Source organism: Camellia sinensis, chromosome 13 (genome assembly GCF_055761805.1).
Source record: "Camellia sinensis isolate YWXY chromosome 13, ASM5576180v1, whole genome shotgun sequence".
Taxonomy (NCBI): Eukaryota; Viridiplantae; Streptophyta; class Magnoliopsida; order Ericales; family Theaceae; genus Camellia; species Camellia sinensis.
Genome location: NC_138973.1, coordinates 31,372,130 through 31,392,349, shown reverse-complemented (window position 1 = coordinate 31,392,349; position 20,220 = coordinate 31,372,130). Strand labels below are relative to the sequence as shown.

Here is a 20,220-nt window from a genome sequence, read left to right as displayed (position 1 = left end):
CCAAATTGTCCAAATTAAAACTGAGGATCAGAGTAAAATTTCACTCAAATTAAAGGAACCAATGGTGGAATTTACCAAAAAATTAACTTCTATTTCAATTATTTATTTATTTCCTTCCCCGAATTTAAGATTGAACACAACCTTAACGCACAATTGCTGCAGATTCAAAAGAAAATTGTGTATTCATGTGAAAATGAGTACCATATATATCAAGTTAATTAATGTGACAATGCAGCAGAAAAAATGTGTAACAAAAAATAAAAAGTTAAACCTAAACTACAGAAAAGAAATAAAATGATCATGAAAATGAGCGTTGGAAACTGCTACTGATTTCTCCGTCTAAGTCTGCCAGTTTTGAGTTCACTCGTAAAATAGAAGGAATGACAAAAAAGGGCAGAAAGAAATACTATACCATACCCTAAGATTAAAGAATTATTTTATTTTATTTTTTTATAACTGTTGTAAAGGATTTTAATTACGCATTAAGATTTGCATCGTAAAAATCATATAGAAAAATGAATTTTATATAATAAACTATGATATAAAAATAATAAGAAATATTATTTGGAAAAGCCTCTCACTAACATGATGCCTTAGTCCTAATCGAATATTAAACAGGAATGATGGGTTCCCTAGCCAGTTGGTTTTTTATGAAAAATAATTCATAATATCAATCCATCAAAATAGCTCAATCAATTAAGTAAACAACATACAATACATAAAATCCATACATACTTGTAACAAACATACAAGATACAAACCTTGAATTTTTTTCTTTTTAATGTAAACTAGAGAATTCCACATGCAGCTAAAGTGATAAAGGGATATTTAGCAAGAATTTAAGGTGGGCAATTTGTAATTGACTGAAGCAACATTGTGACTGTATTCCTCCCTTGTGATATTGAATTGCAAATGTAATTTTGCAAGTCCTCATCGCAAGCTATTAAAATCCAGTCATTGTCCTCATCTTGATACTTGACACGGTAAGTTCCACCCTTCAAGTTCAGCCTCTTTGCCACTTGCTGTTGAAACTCTATCATTCCAGACAACACAGGGAGCTGAAATCTAATAAAATCATCTCCATATTTTGCCTTTATGGTTGCAACACTTGTGTCTTGTGCTACTGTAAAACGTGGTTTTGGGTGAGAAGCAGTAGCGACGTCTTGCTTACGAGGTGGATCAGAAATTGGAGGCTGACTAGGTTCTCCGATTTGTTCCTGAACAGTAGCTTGGACAAGTTTATTGGAAAGCAAGTGGTTATCCTTACTTCTCTTGCGAGGTGACCACCAGGTGATATTATATTCCCTACAAGCACGCTTCACTGTGGATCGGCTAACTGAAAAACAAAAGATTCAAATTCTGATAAGAAAAATACTTTGTTTATTAGTACCAAAAGTATATGAATTTTCCCAAGGATGTAGCTAGGAATGGCTTATCCCACATATGTAAGCTTACTGCCAAGGCTTTTTGCAGCATCATCAAGTTTCATTCCAAAATGTTGCTGGAGATCCTCCAAGCTAATTGGAATTCCAGCTTTTCTTTGTGGCCTCTGGGACGAGTTAATTATGCATTGTTGATGTGAGGAAGTAACAACAATGTTGTTTTCTTCACTGTTACTAACAACATTGTTTCCAGTGTCTATAGCATCCACTTTTGGTAATTGTTGATCGGATAAATCTAGAAACACCAACTCTTCTCCATTCTCCATCCTAATTGGAGATTTTGCAGTTTGGGGTATTTGAAAAGAATAAAGTTTACCGTCCTCTGAAAAATCAAGAACTTCAATAGACAACTTCTCTCCTAGTTCTTCTCCAGAAGCGACCTTAAGACTTTTACAATCCTTCTTCATTGTTGTCAATAATGGAACCAAAGCAATCCTTGGATCCCCACCTTTAGTGTAGTTTGGGGGCAGAAAGAATTCTAGCACGTAAACATTGTCTCCAGTATAACTACTTCGCATGCAGATTGCAAAACAACCCTTAAGTCCATGTTCACGTGCGTAGTGTGCCAAAGGGTACTGAGTTATGCTAAATTGAGTAATATCTTTGCAGAAGACCAAATTTTGGGACAAAACTGCTCTCCCAACAACCCCCTGCCCTTTTTGTAGGTGATGTAAAGAACATGTATGTAAGAAATGAAACTTATCTTTCTCTCTATGATAGGTTGTACAATTTCTGGACACAACATTGCAAAGCCTACACAAGACCCAGGTCTGAGCCAAAGGTAGATAATGAGTGCTACACACCATTTCTAGCATCTTCTTGATATCTTTAGGAGTTTCAACATTGTCCTGATAATAGTTTGATCATATTTTCACGAATAGATATTTGTTAGTCTAGGGTCCTTACAATATCTAAATAAACACAACAGTACAAAATTTGACATTTGAATTACAGTCTGGCACTTACTTTCTCATAATACAAATGATCACATTTTGAACTTCTCAGACCTCCGCCCTGCAGGGAACTAAAATGATATAATTGAAGAATCTTGATAGATTTAAAATGAAAGAGACTTGCAAGAATCAAATATTGACTTGTTTAGTATCATTTATAATTCAACTTTTATTATTTTAGCCTATTACATTATTAGCTTAAAAATAATTAAAATAAAATGTAAATTTGTTTGTTGCAACTTTTGATAATTTGTGAATTTTATCAAATAAGTCCTACTTTTCCAAAGCATTGTATACCATAAATGAATAAAAAAGCATAGTTGAGGCTATTAACCAACCAACTTAGGTTGCGCCAAAGTATTGTATAATTGTCCAAAATCAACAGTGTTTGGGACAGGTGCACCTTACCCTGGCATGGAGCATTTCAATTGGTCCAACACTTTGAGCACAAGTTGGTATTGCCTAGCAATGGGGCTACTAAAAACAATTAGGGTAAATTCTATTGACCTCCCTTGAGGTTTGAAAATATAAAACAGTACATCTCACAGTTTTTTACTATAATTACACTAATTTCCCTTTCATTAATGGTAAAGTTAACTGAGCCAACGGGTGAGATAAAAATACAAAATTTCCCTTTTGCATCATAATGAAATTATCAATATACCCTTATACTACAGCCATTCTTCTTCTTCTTTGTGTTTTTCAATTATCTCCATGAACAACAGCTTCCATTCCTCTCCATTAACAATAGCACAACTCGCTACTACCATTGCCACCAGCTACCACTTCAACCATCACACATCTCTCCAATTTCCACCTTCCCCTTACCCCCAACCTCATCATCCTCCATCATCGCAAGCCACCAACCACTCGCATCCTCCTCCACCATCGCCAACAACTCTCATCATGACCTACCACCATCCATACTGCAAAAGCCACATCCCCCACCCCCAAGCAAAAATGAATCAAATAAAAAAAAATGGTTGCTCATGGTGGCTCGATCCACTATCAAACCACCAACCACGGCGACAAACTGTGAGATTGAGCCACTGCAAAACATTGCAAGATCAAGCCACCGCGATCGAGCCACCAAAATCTTCACCCTCTTCTCTGTGCCCCCCCTTCTCTCTCTCTCTCCACACTCTTTTGCTCTTTCTCTATTCGCTTCTACTTCTCTTTTTGTTTCTACCAAAAATGGCAACTTGGCGTCAAAAGCAAGAAGGGCTATTTGGAGCTTGAACTTTGAGAAATTGCCCCATATAAAGCCTAAATATCCATGAATTATGGCCTTTTAGCCATAGAGAAGGCCAGTCAACAGTCACCAAACATTCTTGCAAGCTCAATAGGCCTAAGCCTCATAGAAATCTGGAAGATTTTGCAAGTTACATGATTTTACATTCAGCCTTAAACATACTGCAGAAACTGCTTGACATTTGGCTTGGACCATGGTGTAGGAACTCACTGACAAAAGTTCTAGACCATGGTGTAGAAACTCACCCATAAAAGTTCTAGACCATGGTGCAGAAACTTACAATCGCCCTGAATATGGCGCAGAACTTCACAGACAGGTGGCAAGATGACATTAAGTCTTGGAGTGCTGATAAGACAGGAGGTCATGAAGTTCTAATGATGTGGCAGAAAAAATATCCACATGGCAAGGAATTGATGACATGGCGAACATGTGGCATGACAATGACGCTATAGGAATAATGAGACCAAGCGATGATGTGTCAGTCATAATTCCATTTAATCTAATTAAATGGATAATGAAAAATATTAGGTCAGCCCAACTGTTCTAAAAAGTAGGAAGTGGTTGAAGCCCCGTGTCCTACAATGGTGATGGAAGTTACTCCATGCTCCTAATTAGTTACTAAGTCAAAGCCCATGTGGAGATTAAGTGAGACTTAGTGGGCCACATGGCAACCATCTGATGAGATATTTTGCATATATATATATGTTAGTGGTCAAAGTGGTTGCTAAACTTGGGCTTCATGGCATCAATCATGGGACACTTGGCAGAATTTCAAGCTGCCGCGTTCTAGTGGGAGGCCAAATTGCATTATAAAAAAACTCCAAAGCCAACATTTCAAGGGGTCCAACACCAAACTCAACCAAAAGTCTTTATACACATCTATTTTCCATAGTATTTTAATAATTTCTAGCAAATTATTTTTCCTTAAACAATTTAATTCATGCAATTAGTTGTTTCCTAAGTTATTTTAATCATATTGTTCTTCATTCCAGTCAATGCAAGATCAATTTTATTTACTTTGCACCTAGTAATGTTTCACCATCACTAGAGAAAATATTGAAGTCTTCTTCATTGAGCCAAAATCCGAATTGGTGGTCCATCTTCCTGGCCACACTCAATTTATGAATTAGAAGTTAGAAATTTACACATTGGACTAGGTTCAAAAGTCCTGGCACGCCTACGCAACCCGAAGCATCAACACAACGCCAAAAAGTCGTATTTTTCCTTTTCAAGTGTAAACACTTTCTCTTCCCCCTTTTCTCCCTTTTGTGACTTTGCCCTCTCTTGCTTCCCTCTCTTTTTTCCCTTTGAGACTTTACCCCCTCTCTCTCTTCCCTAATTCTATTTTTGGGATTATCCGATATTGTGGGTTTTAACTTTAGTTAATTAGGGGTAAAATGGACTTTTTAATATAAAAATTGATCAGGTCATCAATCTCCATCTATCATCCTAATGGAATTATAACAGACAAGGGCTAAGCATTATGCAATCCAAAAAATAGAAAGGTTAGAGTAATTATGTCAAAAGTGCATCCATTGGTCTAACGGAACCTAACAGACAAGGGCTAAGTTTTATGCAATTCAAAAAATGTAGGAGGTCAATATAATTATGACAAAATTGTGAGCCTTACTGCATTTTCTTTAAATCTCAAGGGTGATAAGTGTAATTTATCCAAACAATTAAGTTCAATGATTTGATATCAGAATAATGTTGGAATGTGTCCCACATTGCCTAGAGTTATCCCATCTGTGCTGGTTATAAGGCTTAAGTTTCCATCTCCTAGGTTTTAAGGAGAAGCGTGGGCTGGGCTTTCAATTTAGTATCAGAGCTTAGTTGGGCCTGTAACTGGTGTGCTGTTTGTCCAACTGCTGTATGTTGTGGTCCAGGAAGGTGTGTTGGAATGTGTCCTACATTGCCTGGAGTTGCCCCATTGTGTTGGTTATAAGGCTCTAGTTTCTCTCTCCTTAATACCTGGGTTTTAAAGAAAAGTGTGGGTTGGGCTTTTCAATTTGTTAGAAATAAGATTATATTGTTAAATATATCAGAAAATATGAAAGATATCAGAATATATGGAGATCTTATGATTTTTGTTTATCATAATTTTTTGTATATTTGATTTATTACAATTTCATAACTGAAGGGATTTAATTGTATCCCCAACTCTATATATATGGTGTATCATGTAAACAAGAGCATTAAGTTGTTTGAATGAAAGATGTAGCCCCCTAGGACTTTGTGTGTGTGGATGTAGGCCAATATTGGCCGAATCACGTTAAACCTCTGTGTTCTTTCTTTTCTTTTTTCGGTCTCTATTATCTCTCCATATTCAACTTTATTGCCTTATTACAAAATTCAACTTGGTATCAGAGCCTATTGAAACCTAGGCATGTTTCTCTATGGAGTGCTTTCTCACTCAACATTTTTTGTTATTGAGGTGCTTTTCCTTCTTCCTTTAGTCAACCATTAGTTTGCTAATGTGGTAAGCAAACTTTGTGATTTTTAATTGTTTTGGAGCTGCGAGTGTGTTCGATAACATTATTCTATGATAAACTGAGTTTTTCATCTATTTCTCTACCCTTTTAGGGTTTCTTTACTGATGTGGTAAGCACATATTTGATTCTTTTTTGTTTTTGGATTACCGGTGTGTTTGGTAGTAGCATTCTTCATGGGACGCCTTTTTTCGGCCTTCTATTTGTAGTGATTTTCCATTGCTTTGGTCTTATTTCTTTCACTCTATCGGTTGGTTTCTCTAGCTGCCATCATGACTGATTCCGTGCACGTTTCTTTGTTGCAAGATGTTGATTCCTTACCTATGTTCTTTTAAGTTGTCATTGAAAGGAGTTATTACAATTGTTGTTGTCTTTCAACAACTTCATTGTAGTTTTGTTTGTAATGATCATCCCATTTTAGAATTCAAGTTGGACACTTCACTTTAATGGTTCTGTGTTCAAACTTGAGGGAGACTGTTGGAAATAAGATTATATTCTTAAAGATATCAGAAGATATGAAAAATATCAAAATATATGGAGATCCCATGATTTATGCTTATCATGATTTTTTGTATCTTTGATTTATTTCAATTTCTTAATTGAAGGAATTTAATTGTATTTCCAACTCTATATATATACTATATCATTTAAATAAGAGCATTAAGTTGTACGAATGAAAGATGTAGCCCCTTAGGGCTTTATGTGTGTGGATATATACCAATATTAACCGAACCACATTAAACCTTTGCATTCTTTTTTTCTCTTTTTTGTCTCTATTTTCACTCCATATTAAACCTTATTGCCTTGTTACAAAATTCAACTAAGGCTCAATAGATGCAAGAATTGTTGCGAACTCCATGTTATACGATTCACACAACGAAATCAATGGAAGGGCAAGATTATCGAACCATTAAAAGGATTGGCTAGTAAAATGGAACCAACAAGTAAAATAATTTGAGCTTCATCAACAAAAAAGAAAAAGAAGAATAAACATCATTGAAAATTGAAACCAACAATAACTGGATAGGCATAAAAAAATGGAATAAACAAAGTAAGAAATAAAAGAAAAAAAAGAGATCATTAAAATGGAACTGATTATTCCAAATAGGGAGTTGGTGGACAAACCTTAACATAGACCGAAAGTTCCAAAAGATAAAAGAATTTTGATACTTCAATCGTCGTCACTATCTCAAGTACACCAACACAGTCCTGCCTAGAAGGTTCAAACAATGGTATAGCCCGAGATCCCCAAATATTGCAAACGATAGCATGATCACGCTGTGGATACTCTTTGCAGGAGTAATACCGCACATTTGGAGTAGACTCCTCCTGTTGATGTCGGAACACACGGTTCAGGAGGCCAAGATCTTCCTCACTCTCTCCATCCACATAACATTCATTATCCAAAGACATCAACCTATACAAACAAAGTCCTTCATCGATGTAGGAAAGACTAAAAGGTTGGTGTTGAATTGTAAGTAAACGCTTGCCCCCAATTTCTATGACTTTCCAAAACTGAACAAGAACTTGGGCCGCTGACTTTAATATTATCTCTCGAAAGAGATTTTTTAATGCATCTATAAACTGTGGATAAGCAGCAATCAAGGTTTCATCGATTATATCTGTATGATTTTGCAAATTTCCTAGCCAAAAAAACAATACAAGCCAAGTAAGAATAATGTACCACAAGAAAAGAAAATGGTATCTAAATCTATATATATATAAATTTTGTTAAAATAAAAGAGAAAATGTTATGTGTTGGTCTTCATGTTTTCACCGTTCTTCACCCGTCTTCAACATATGCAACTATTTGCATTTATGATTCACTATTTATGTAATTACTTTACAATCATTTGCTTCAGTGTTTGGGTGTGCAAGGTTTTGGGTGTGCAAGGTGCATACCATATGTATTACGTAAGTTCTTACAAATATACATAAGTTACCTCACAAAATCGCATAAGTTCTCATAAATATACGTAAGTTGTGATTTTTAAAATTTTTATGAATTAATTTAGGTATGTTTATAAAAACTTACGCAAGTACCCTTTGCTTCATTGTAAACATTGAAGATAATAAAAACAAAAAATGTTATACTTATTTTAATATTAAAATACACAAACTCCGACGCTATGCATCATCTCACCTGTTTTGATTTGTGTCACCCATTTTGTACAATTATTTATTTATTTATTATTATTATTTTTTTGGGGGTGAGGTATTATCAGCCTGTGGATAGTAATGATTAATTTTTAAAAAAAATAACAAAAACAAATAATATAATAAGTGCCCTTATTCATTATTTAATGTTGATATAACATGTACATGACATTATATAATATAAATAAAAACGTTGTATGGTATTTGTGATTCAAAGTCTCAAAGCTTTTTTTCTCAATTTTTAAAATTTAAAAAATATAAAAGGATATATGTCAAAAAATTATAACATTAAAATACACAAACTCTGATGTATCATCTCACCTGTTTTGTTTTGTGTCACCCATTTTGTACAATTTTTTTTTTTTTTTGGGGGAGGGGGGAGGTATTATTAGCCTGTGGATAGTCATGATTATTTTTTTTGAAAAAAAATAGCAAAAACAAATAATATAATAAGTATCCCCTATGCATTATTTAATGTTGATATAACGTGTGTTGGAACAATCTTTTGTGTAGGAGAAAACAATGTGAAACAAATCAAACAAATAAAAATAAATTACTTACAAAATTTATTTATCGAAACAACTTAACAATAAAAATGATCAAGTCAATTGTGTGACACTCTATCTTTAAGACAGATTCGCCCTGCTCCGGTGCTTATGGATAAATGACGTCTATCTTTCAGGATACAATGATCTACACAAATTGTAGTAGCACTCCAAACAATATGTACGGCGAACTAGAACCTGTGTTCTATATTCTCAGAATTTTCTCTAAAAAACTAGTATGAAGAATAATGCAAAGAGAGAGTAAAAACAAGAAGAGAAATGAATTTTCTGGATGTAAAAATCTGCTGGAATGAATCTAAATTTATAGGAAAACTGGTGACTATTGGGAAAGGCCGAACAGGTATAAAATCAAATTGAACAGGTCTGAATTTGAATTGAACCTGTTGAAAAAAGTTTGAATCTGTTCGGGACAGAACTTGAACTTGTTCGGTGCGAACTATTAAAACAGTTTGAACAAACTGTTTGAACCTGCTGGAAATGGACTAGAAGAGGCACTGTTTGGACATAAAAAATTAAATTAATTTCGTTTCAAAATTCAAATAATTTTCCCGCAAGAATTTTGGAAAAATTCAAATAAATTTTGTCCAAAAAATTAATATTAGGACCGACCCAACCCACACCCGACACGGCTCGGCCGAACCCACACCCGGCGCGCGCGCGTGTGGTGGTTTACTTTGTCCATAATTCCTCCCTTCTGCGAACTTGGGGTGCCCCTTGGGGCCCAACCCAAGTTTGTCTATCTAGAACTTATATACACGTACAAGCTCTCTTAAAGTTTCAACGTGGGACAACCATTTCAAGGAAACCCACATTTTTACTATTTAATTGTCCATTCCACGAACCCGAAAACGACGTCAACTTCCCATTCACTCATAAATAGTTTTGATGAACCGTCTTCACCGTGTGACTTACCATGCGGCAAGAAGCACGTCACCTTTTTTAACCCACCCCAAAAGACGTGTGGGCCCCATTCAAATTTGGGCTCAAAGTTGGCCCAAAATAAACTTATAAAAAATCATAATTCCAACAACGTGTACATGACATTATATAATATAAGCAAAAACATTGTAGGGTCTTTGTGATTCAAAGTCTCAAAGCTTTTTTTCTCAATTTTTAAAATTAAAAAAAATATAAAAGTACATATGTCAAAAAATTATGGGGTTTTTAGTTTAAGATTCCTGATATTAAGATCTTATAAGATAAATGACGTGCAATATTTTCATAGTAATTGGGGTCCCTCAATATTTTCATAGAGAAATTTCGACACAGAATGATTTATCATTCAATGAATGATTGACAAATGATCACTGATATTAATCTAATCCAATTATAACCTTTGTTACTTTGTAGTTGTATAGAAGCAAATCATTTATTGTAGTTGCTCTTTCTATTTCTATCCATCCTGGAGATTCCTCCTATATTATTCCAATAAAATTATTCTAGTAAAAGTAAATATAAATGGCATAATCCTGGATAGGGAACTATACTAGCGACCTACCCAATTTATTGTAGAAATTTTTAGGATCAATGATTGGAACATGCAAACTATAAATACTTTTTCTTGGATAAAGGAACAAATTACTCAATCCATTTTCATATCGCTCATGATATATATTATAACTTGGACATTCATTTCAAGTGCATATCCCATTTTTGCATAGTAGGGTTATGAAAATCCACGAGAAGCGACTGGACGTATTGTATGTGCCAATTGCCATTTAGCTAATAAGCCCATGGATATTGAGGTTCCACAAGTGGTACTTCCTGATACTGTATTTGAAGCAGTTGTTCGAATTCCTATGATATGCAATTGAACCAAGTTCTTGCTAATGGTAAAAATAGGGCTTTGAATGTGGGGGTTGTTCTTATTTTACTGGAGGGTTTTGAATTAGCCCCTCCTGATTGTATTTCTCCCAAAATGAAAGAAAAGATAGGCAATCTGTCTTTTCAGAGTTATCGCCCCAATAAAAAAAAAATATTCTTGTGATATATAGGCCATGTTCTTGGTCAGAAATATACTGAAATCACCTTTCCTATTCTTTCCCCAAATCCTTGCAACTGAGAAAGATGTTCACTTCTTAAAATATCCTATATGTGTAGGCGAAAACAGGGGAAGGGGTCAAATTTATTCCGACGGGAACAAGAGTAGCAATACAGTTTATAATACTACAACAAGAAGTATAGTAAGCAAAATCAAACAAAACGAAAAGGGAGGACACAAAATAATCATAGCAGATGCATTGGATGGACATCAAATAGTTGATATTATCCCTCCAACTTCTTGTTTCATAAGGCGAATACATCAAATTTGATCAACCATTAATGAGTAATCCTAATGTAGGCGGATTTGGTCAGGGAGATACGGAAATAGTACTTCAAGATCCATTATGTGTTCAAGGCCTTTTGTTTTGAAATATTTTTCTATGGAAATCAAGTAAAACTTTTTTATATTTCAAAAAATCAAAATTCATGTCATTATTAATTTATTGATCAATAAGGTAATATATTCCCTAAATCATGATACTTTTTTAAAAAATAATTTTTTAAAATTTATAGTATGAAGATACATATGTTATAAAATAATAAAATTAATAAATAATAGATTTTATTAATCATGATATTCTTTTTAAAATTTATTTACATATCTACTATCTATTTAACAAAACGTTATGGGTTCTTTAATTATATTATCAGTTCTTCCTTATTTATTATTATTATTATTATTTTTCATTTAATTCAAAAAAATTGTTAATCAATATGGTAAGTTTTTAAAATTTTCTTGATTATGATCCTGAATCTTTAATGAGTAGTAATCTGACTTTAATTTCTATAATAGAAAACATACATATGTAGCAATTATCACTTTGTTTTTTTATTGATAAATTAAACTATGAAAACAGTTAGAGATCCGAAAAATTCTATCAAAATTTCTACCAAATATCTTACATGGATGTGGGACCCACACATTTGGGGTCCCTAACATTACTCCTATACTTATTGTTTGTGAGTAATAATTTTTTCAAATCTATTATTATCTATATATTAACACAAAATGACTTTCTACCTAAAATGTTTTAAGAGCTTCAAAATATTAACTGAATTTTATAAAAATTAATAAATACACGTTCATAAAATTATTAACCCATCCAACCTATCTAATGTAAAGTTTAAAAAAAATTAGATGAAAAGTTCATATTTAAGCCAAATCTAATTTAAACAATTACTAATAGATTTTGAAGTTCAAATTTAAAGTTGAAGAAGAATATGAAAAAAAATTATTTTTCATATAAATATTCTATGACATAAATAAAATTTTCATAAGAAACAAATTCTAGAAAGAATTTATGCATAGTAACATATATCTCTTCTTGCTTAAGGTTTAGTTATTTAAATTTGCAATCTTCAAAAGGAATGTTCAAAATAAAATGTTAATAATTTTTTATGATCACATTTGACGTAGCACTTTACATAACACAAATCATATGTATCATGTGGGGCCTAACAAATGATGTGGCTAGAGTTTGTTTGGCATGAACTAAAAAAATTGTACTTATTTATCATTTTATCTTTTTGAGTCACATCAACCTTTTACTTTTCTGTACGTCTTTTTATAAAAAATCAAAAAGTATATTTATGATATCTAAATATGATAACTCTAACATAACTCAATTTAAAAATCTATAAAAGATACATAATTTAAAGTGAGTTATGCATAACTATGAGTAAAAATATAAGTACTTAATTTATTACATAGCGTTCTAACCACACTCATGTGAGAGAGTGTGTAAAATTATGTAAATTAGATATTTTCATTCTCAAATTTTAACTCTGAATCAAATGAGATGTCCAATCCGAGCAATTTGATTAAATAATTATAAAGACTTACTAAACTGTTTATCCATGGGCTAGGCATTGACTAATAAAATGTTCTAAGATAGTTCATGGTCAGGATCTAAGCCAAATATATTGATATGTAGATTAACCCATTTGAAGATCAATGGATTCCGATTGTTTCAAATCCTTGCAGAGGCCGCGGTTGGAATGCTATGTGTCCTGGGTTAAGGGTTGCACATTTCATAGATCCCGTGCTACGATCTTGGCGTCTTGAATTGTTGAAATTGTTTTTTCCTCCATATGTTCTCCCTTATATTGTATCAATGCACATTTCTCAAGTTGATATCGAGGACAAAATGGTGTGGGGGCCGACCAAAAATGGCGAGTATTCAGTCAAATCCGGCTATAAGCAAGCGCTAACCCGTCAGTTTCCCGACCATTCTAGGCCTGATCCGGATTGGCAACTTTGGAAACGCTTATGGCAGTTCAAGATCCCCCCTAAATGGATTTTGTTTGTGTGGAAATGTCTTCATAATATTCTTCCGGTTAAAACTGAATTAAAGAAAAGGGGGATGCCAATTGATATTATTTGTTCTAGATGTTTCCAGGATGCGGAATCACTTGAACATCTGTTTTTTGATTGCCCCATTTCACAACGGATTTGGCGTGGGTCGACTTTGGGTTTAGATTTTGGGGTGGGACGACCTCTATCCTTTTTTTCATGGTTTAAAGGCTGGGTGCAACAAATACATGACTCGGAGATTGTAACGCATTCCATTGCTTTATTATGGGCCATTTGGATGCAACGTAATTCTGTAGAATTCCATAAAGTTGAGGTGTCCATAGAACGTTCGATATTGTTTGCTTCCGAGTTACTAACATCATTTCTTTCACCCTTGCATAATGTTACCTATGAGAATTCTCACTCTAGTTCATCTCCTCCAAACAGTTTTGTTAAGCAGGTTATTCTTCAGAATGCTCAGTCTTGCATTGCTGCTGGTCCGTGTACGCGTATTGTTGTGGATGGCTCTTGGGTTGCTGTAGGTGAGCGCACTGGTCGGGCGTGGGTTTGCTTCGATTCTGATGATCACCAAGTCTATGAGGAAGCTATTTTGGGACCTTCAATGTTATCTCCTCAACAGGTAGAAGCTGCTGCGGTTCTCCATGCTATGCGATGGGCAGTCCAGTCCGGTATCAACCATCTGCTTATTCAAACAGATTGTTTAGTCCTTCTTCTGCTGCTCCACCACCATGCTCAAGAATCCGATTGGAGTCTCCAATCCATTCTTGCGGACATTTTGTTATTATGTAAATCTTTTGATCATGTTGTTCTACAAAAAGTGGACCGTGATGTGGTTCACGCTGCTCACAAACTTGCTACTGATGTAAGGCGTTTGCATAGTTAATTTTATTTGCTGCGTTATCCTCAAAAAAAAATATTTTATTTACAAATATAAGTGAGCTTAAGGGTTGAGCAAAATGGTGGCGACAAAGCAATGACCATTGAAAGAGAAGTTAAAATGCCTAGCAAGAGAAAGGGTTAAAGGACGATTGGGGGCATGAAAGTTGCGAAGAGGGTAGGAGAGGAGAACAGGAAAAAGGCCTAATGCGGTTTGCTGAAGATAGGGGGCGTGACAAAATCTAGAAGTTGTAATTTGTTGGGTAGAGGCTGATTCGCAGGATGACACAGAGATATGGGTTATTGGTACTTCGTTGTTTGTCCTTTTGATTTCATTATTTAATTTGATTTTGATTTAAACAAATTATGCTTGATCGAGTTCCATTAAAAAATAAAAATAAAACATTACAAAAAAAAAAAAACAAATAAAAGTAATTGTTATATACACAGTCTACTATATCATTAGATGAATCTAACATATGAAAAACTAAAATTATGAAACCTCTAGGAAAGAATAATATATTTATATTTTATCATAAGTGTACATTTTGTTCCTAAAAAAAAGTACTTTTTTTTTTTTTTTTGTAATTTACTACATTTTCTATTATCTACGTTATGATACATTATTTGTTATTTAAAACTCAAAACATAGCATTAATTGTAGGGGGGGGGGGGGAAGAATGAAACAAGAACACCCTATAAATGAAATTTTGATGAAAATAATTAAAATTTACTCTCATTTTTGTATATTTTAATTTTTTCTATTTAATTTTTTCTATTTAATTTTAAAATTATTAATTGTTTATTTAAAACTGTGCATAGCATGGTATTACATTAGTATATATATATAGCAATTCTCTAAATCTAATTTTAAAATTGTAAATTTTATTATCTTTTTGATTCAACCAAATGGATGTGCAGATAGGATATTCCAACATATCCATCAGGGAGTACATATCTGCAAGGAATCCCAACACACTTACATTGGAGTCAAAACTTAGGCCCCTGCATATTGCACCTATGTCGGGGCCGAAGCTTAGGCCACTGTGTGCTCCAGACACTGAAGAGTATGTTTAATCCTAACAAGGGATTATAGAGACTCAAATCCAAGCCTTGAGCGAGTGATTTGAAGGTCTAATCTACTGAATCAACTCCCTGTTGGTGTAAATTTTATTATCATACGCTCTTTAATGTAGAATCTATCTCTCTTTTTAAAATTTATTAATTTGTGTTCTAGTATATATTTAGACTGACAAGAGGAGTCCGGATTTTCTCAGAGATAAAACTAAGGAAAATAGAATATATATATATATATATATATTTTAATAAAGAAAGGAAATTAATAAGTGTTTTAAGACCCTGGTTATTTAAATGGAGAATAATTGGAGTCAAAGCCACACTCCGGTGATAGGAACTGATGAGATGAGAGCGAAACTAACCGTATTCGCAGCAGCGGTTAAAAAGTTAAAAAAAAAAAAAAATCAAAAAGTCATCTTTTAACAATCTTCCTCAAACGCCCAGTATATCTCTCTTTTTTTTATTTATTATAATATGATTTATTTATCAAAAATAAATAAAGAATAATTGACCCAGCAAAAAAAAAAAAAAATGGAGTAATTGGAGTGAAAGCCAACCACTCAGGAACATATGACATGAGATGAGAGAGGAACTAACCGGAGAAGGGAGGCGGAGGAGGAAGACGTTCACAACTCGAAAAAACCCAGCCAATGTTATAGTCTCCGCGCTGGCAGAGCAGCTGGTGGTTCTTCACATATGATTTGAAATCATGAGGAAAGTCACGGATCATATCATCATCGTCATCTGTACGATTTTCTGTCCGGAGGAAAAATCCAATCTCGGCCATCGATTATCTACGCCTCTCTCTCTCTCTGTACTTCCAGCATCTGTGGCCAAAGTGTTGCTCTTATATGCGTAGTTGCCTCATTAAAAAAATAAAATAAAATAATAATAATATTAGTAATATAATAAAATTAAAAGAGTAGGTGGAAGAAAACTGTAAAAAAAAATTATTCAAGAGGTTCATGTGGTCCAATCTAAAAATAAAATAAAAATGCTTCGTATGGTCAAAGTAAATAGAAAAAATAAATAAAAAAAATTATATTCAGGACATTTACCATATATACTTTTGATTATAATTTTTTATTTTTTGTTATGATTTACTATATTATTAGTGATGACACAATTTGATCTTGGTTATAATATTATTTTTTGATTATGATCCTAAAATTGTTTAGTTACAACTCATATGATATTTGGGAGCCCAAAAAATACCAGCTTATTGGGGATAACTCAAACAAGTCCTGACAATAGGCTCAACCTAAACAAGGAAGCTCATAAACAAATATCACACCCCTATTTATAAAAGAAGGGCATTCCAAGGAATAGAGGTATGTCTCATCTCTCTGCAACAAAGCACACAGACACTCTTTAGTTCTTCATCTTCTTTCTTTGATTCAAGAGTCTAACTTTATCGTCGAAGTGTCCTTGATCGGCAACCCTGATTGGGTGGCGCCAACCATGTTTATTTTCGCAGATCTACAGGGCAAAGCTCATCTCTTGATTGGATCTTTTCAACAATCTATATGAGAGGATTTTTTAGATCTCACAATTGACGTCGTCTGTGGGAAGGAGCTAAAGAATTCAATGAAGAGAAGAGAAAACACTACCCTCAAGGTGCTCAGACCAATATACTGTAAGTAAATATGATCTAACCACAAAGGTTAGTGATCTTGCTTTTTACAAAATCAAATTCTATCCAATCTCTTTTTAGGAAAAGTAGACTCACGGCTAGGTCTTTCTCTTCTTTCTATATGTTTATTGCTAAAGTTCAACTTTAATATATATATATATATATATATTTATGCTCACAAATTGTGTCTACCCTTTGTTGAATACAGAGACTTGACCAAGTTTATACATATATGTGCATATCTATTTTTGCTTCCTAAAAGTTAGAAAAACAAGATCAAGTTTGTAGATCTACAAAGACTTAACATACTCTCTCTAGAAGAGGTTTCGGCAACACATAAGGTCAAGACGAATTGCCGAAGAAATGTTTCGGCAAGCAAAGTCGCCCAACTCGTTGGCCAATGAAATTTTAACAGGATTAAACCGAGCTACCGAAGATGTGAGAACCTGAATTTTTATATATTAACTTATATGGTAAATTATTTTTAGCTACCTATTCTTGCAATATATTTCGGTAATAAATTTTCATGACGAATTTCTTTAATCGATTTCCTTCGCTGCTATTGGTATATTTAGTCCTACAATTCTTTAATTTCATTTATAGAGGCCTCAAATTCTAATAATTATTCGCTAAACCCTGAGTTTTTGATTAGCCCACTTTAAGTCCTGAATTTTTGTTCTAATGCATATTAAACCCTAGAAATATGATTGCATATATTATATTTCTTCTTTAATTTATTAATTTCGTATACTATGTGTATTAGTATATATGTATTTTGTATATTCTCTAGTACCATGTATATTAATGTGTATAAATTCATGTATTTATATACACATATATATGTATTTGTATTTGGTCTTGAAGAATCTTTAAGAGGACAAATCCCTATTTATGACTTGTCCCCTCTTCTTTCCTCCATACACTTGCGTCTCCCTTTTTCTCTTCGCAAGCAAGAATTGTCTAGGCATACTATTACATCCCAAACTCCCAAGGAAGACAAGCTAGGAAGACTTGCAAGCATGCAAGGTTTTGTCTCACATTCAAATCCCTAGAAGAGACACATATACTTTTATATCTCCTCCTCATTTCCTATATAGCAATCCCATCAGCCCCTTCAACACACACACACACACACACACACACACACACACATGGCTAAAGAAGAGGAAAGAAAAGAGAGCTAGAAAGGAGAACTTGAAAGCTAGCAAGCAATGTAAGAACACCTTGCCTTCTCCTCCCCTATATCTGATATTTGGTTGTTTTGATTATGTATTTTTGTATCATGTATGTGTATGGTGAAAATTGATTGAATAGGAGTAGAGCTTAACACTTGGTACGATTTTTGCCCCTGTCTGCTTTGATTATATTCATATGCATTAACTTTGCTGATTTTCTAAAATTCACACACAAGAAAAAAAATTCATTTTGCTCTGAAATTTTGATATACCCTCTATCAATAAGTTATTGGTATACTTGCATTTTTGTAAGATAATGGGATGCGTTTTGAGTTTCGAAAACCTCTTGTCTTTACGGTTGGATCCTACAGATTTCTGGGAGTAGCAGTTAACCCTCACTTTGTTTCTATGCCATTTTCTCTAAAAAAATCCTTACGGAGTGAAACCAGTGCCAAATGTTAGATATATGAGATACCTTTCTATGTACACAAGAATCACTGAAAAATATTAATTATTGAGAGAGTGATAATCATTTTTCTAAAACGCAATAGGAACAGACCAGTACTGCTTGAACATGTATTTTCACCCCCTTGATGTGATTTTTATACTTTTAATCCTTCTAATAAAATATCCCTAACTCAAATACCTTTCCATTGGTTCTGGTATCACTTAGTTTGGACATCGTTTGATTCCTCTATTCATTTTTCTAACTCAGCTTACCTATGCTGGAGTCTGCTAAACTCACTGTTTGAATATACCAGTTTTCTTCCAAAAATGAGTTCTCTATCATAAAGTGATTTTTAGCTCTATAGTTCCTCTTGAAATATCTTCCTAACTTATTGAACTATCTCTAGTAAAAATATCGTGATCATTTGACATCATTTGGTATGAGCTCGTATTTTTCTTTAGAATCGTTCACTGTTAAGAATATGGACAGAACATAGTAAATGGCCTATAGATAAATCTCTGGTTATGTTATGCAACTTATGAAAGAAAACTTGAAATGAAAGTGGACTTGTTCTATGTTGTGTTCAAATTTTAGAACCTAAAGAGATCCTAAATGGTTTACAAATCCATTCTTTTGGCTTGTTATTCTAAAACAAAAACGCTGAAAATTATTACCTTTGTGTTATTTGTTCTTAAGTGTTCAAAGGCATGATTACGTGAATTGGTATGAAGAGCATGTTTTAATTATTTTATTTAAATCTATGAGATACATGTTAGTTTATAACAATTGAAACTAATTTTTTTGTGTTGAAGTTGTATTTGCATATTCTAGACTTGAAAAGTGTCTTAAGTTGATGGGTTTCATGACTTTGGGGTATATGGTTGCCACATTTTAATTAATCCTATGAAACATTATTGAATAAATTGGAACTTGCTTAAATCTCGAGTAATGTTATTCTTGCATGATATCATGATTTTAAGTGTAATGGTGTTATGTTTTCTTGAGATCAAGAAAATGATTATTTAATAAATTTAGAGTTTCCATGCCGAATATCAGAATGAGTAGATTATGACATAATGGAAGGATGTTGTAACCGTTGTTATGGTATTGAAACTTGGTTAATAATGGAAGGATGATGTAACCGTTGATACGGTATTGAAATAATGGTGGGGTGTGTTCCCTTTGAGTTAAGCCTAGCACGAGTGAGTTTCGAACCCTAACGTGGCACGGGAAGGTATTTTAGCTCTTATCGGTATAGGCGATATAAGGTTGGTGGTGCTGGTGTCACAACATAGACCGTTTCCATGGGACAGACCGTGATGTCACGACTCGGGTATGTATCCCTCATGCATGGGCATCATTGGTAGTTATTGCGGTAATATTTGAATATTTGACCAAAGGAGAGTCAGAATTACCCGTGGCCATTACTTAGTGGTTGTGGTTGAGTAGGTAAGACACTCTACGAAGAGTTGCCTAGAATTATGTAATTGATTGTCAGTTAACACTCATAATTGTTATCAATTGTTTTCACTTACAAAAATTGAAAATTATTAATTGCCTTTGCGTATTTAATGTTTTTTCTACATATTATTGTACATTTTGCTACATTACCTTGTAATTGTGTATATCTTTATTTGTTACTACCATATTGCTTTATTATTTGGAGTTGTAGAAAGTTAGGTTGTGTGTGTGTTTTTACTAAGCATCATTGCTCATGGCTATTCGTCCTACCGGCATTTCATGCCAAATTTCGGAAGCAATCGCGCGCTGACTAGCAAGGTGCCGGGGAAAAGTT

At 33.7% G+C, this 20,220-nt stretch overlaps 1 protein-coding gene across 1 annotated transcript; it reads right to left on the bottom strand.

The window, feature by feature from the left end:
* Nucleotides 1–676: 676 nt before the first annotated feature.
* LOC114256896 (protein NLP6) lies at nt 677–16,030 on the bottom strand. The gene is made up of 5 exons (XM_028196592.2): nt 15,767–16,030; nt 7,262–7,779; nt 2,409–2,456; nt 1,456–2,290; nt 677–1,336 (listed from the first exon to the last, which is right to left on the bottom strand). The coding sequence occupies exons 1-5, from the start codon at nt 15,954–15,956 to the stop codon at nt 840–842; spliced, it is 2,088 nt and encodes a 695-aa protein (XP_028052393.2). The 5' UTR covers nt 15,957–16,030; the 3' UTR covers nt 677–839.
* Nucleotides 16,031–20,220: the final 4,190 nt, after the last annotated feature.

Coding starts and splice junctions, on each gene's coding strand:
- LOC114256896 (XM_028196592.2), bottom strand. CDS start 15,956: ATGGCCGAGATTGGATTTTTCCTCCGGACAGAAAATCGTACAGATGAC. Junction 7,780..15,766: donor TCCTCCGCCTCCCTTCTCCG/GTTAGTTCCTCT, acceptor TTTTTTGGCTAG/GAAATTTGCAAAATCATACA. Junction 2,291..2,408: donor ATCATTTGTATTATGAGAAA/GTAAGTGCCAGA, acceptor AACTATTATCAG/GACAATGTTGAAACTCCTAA.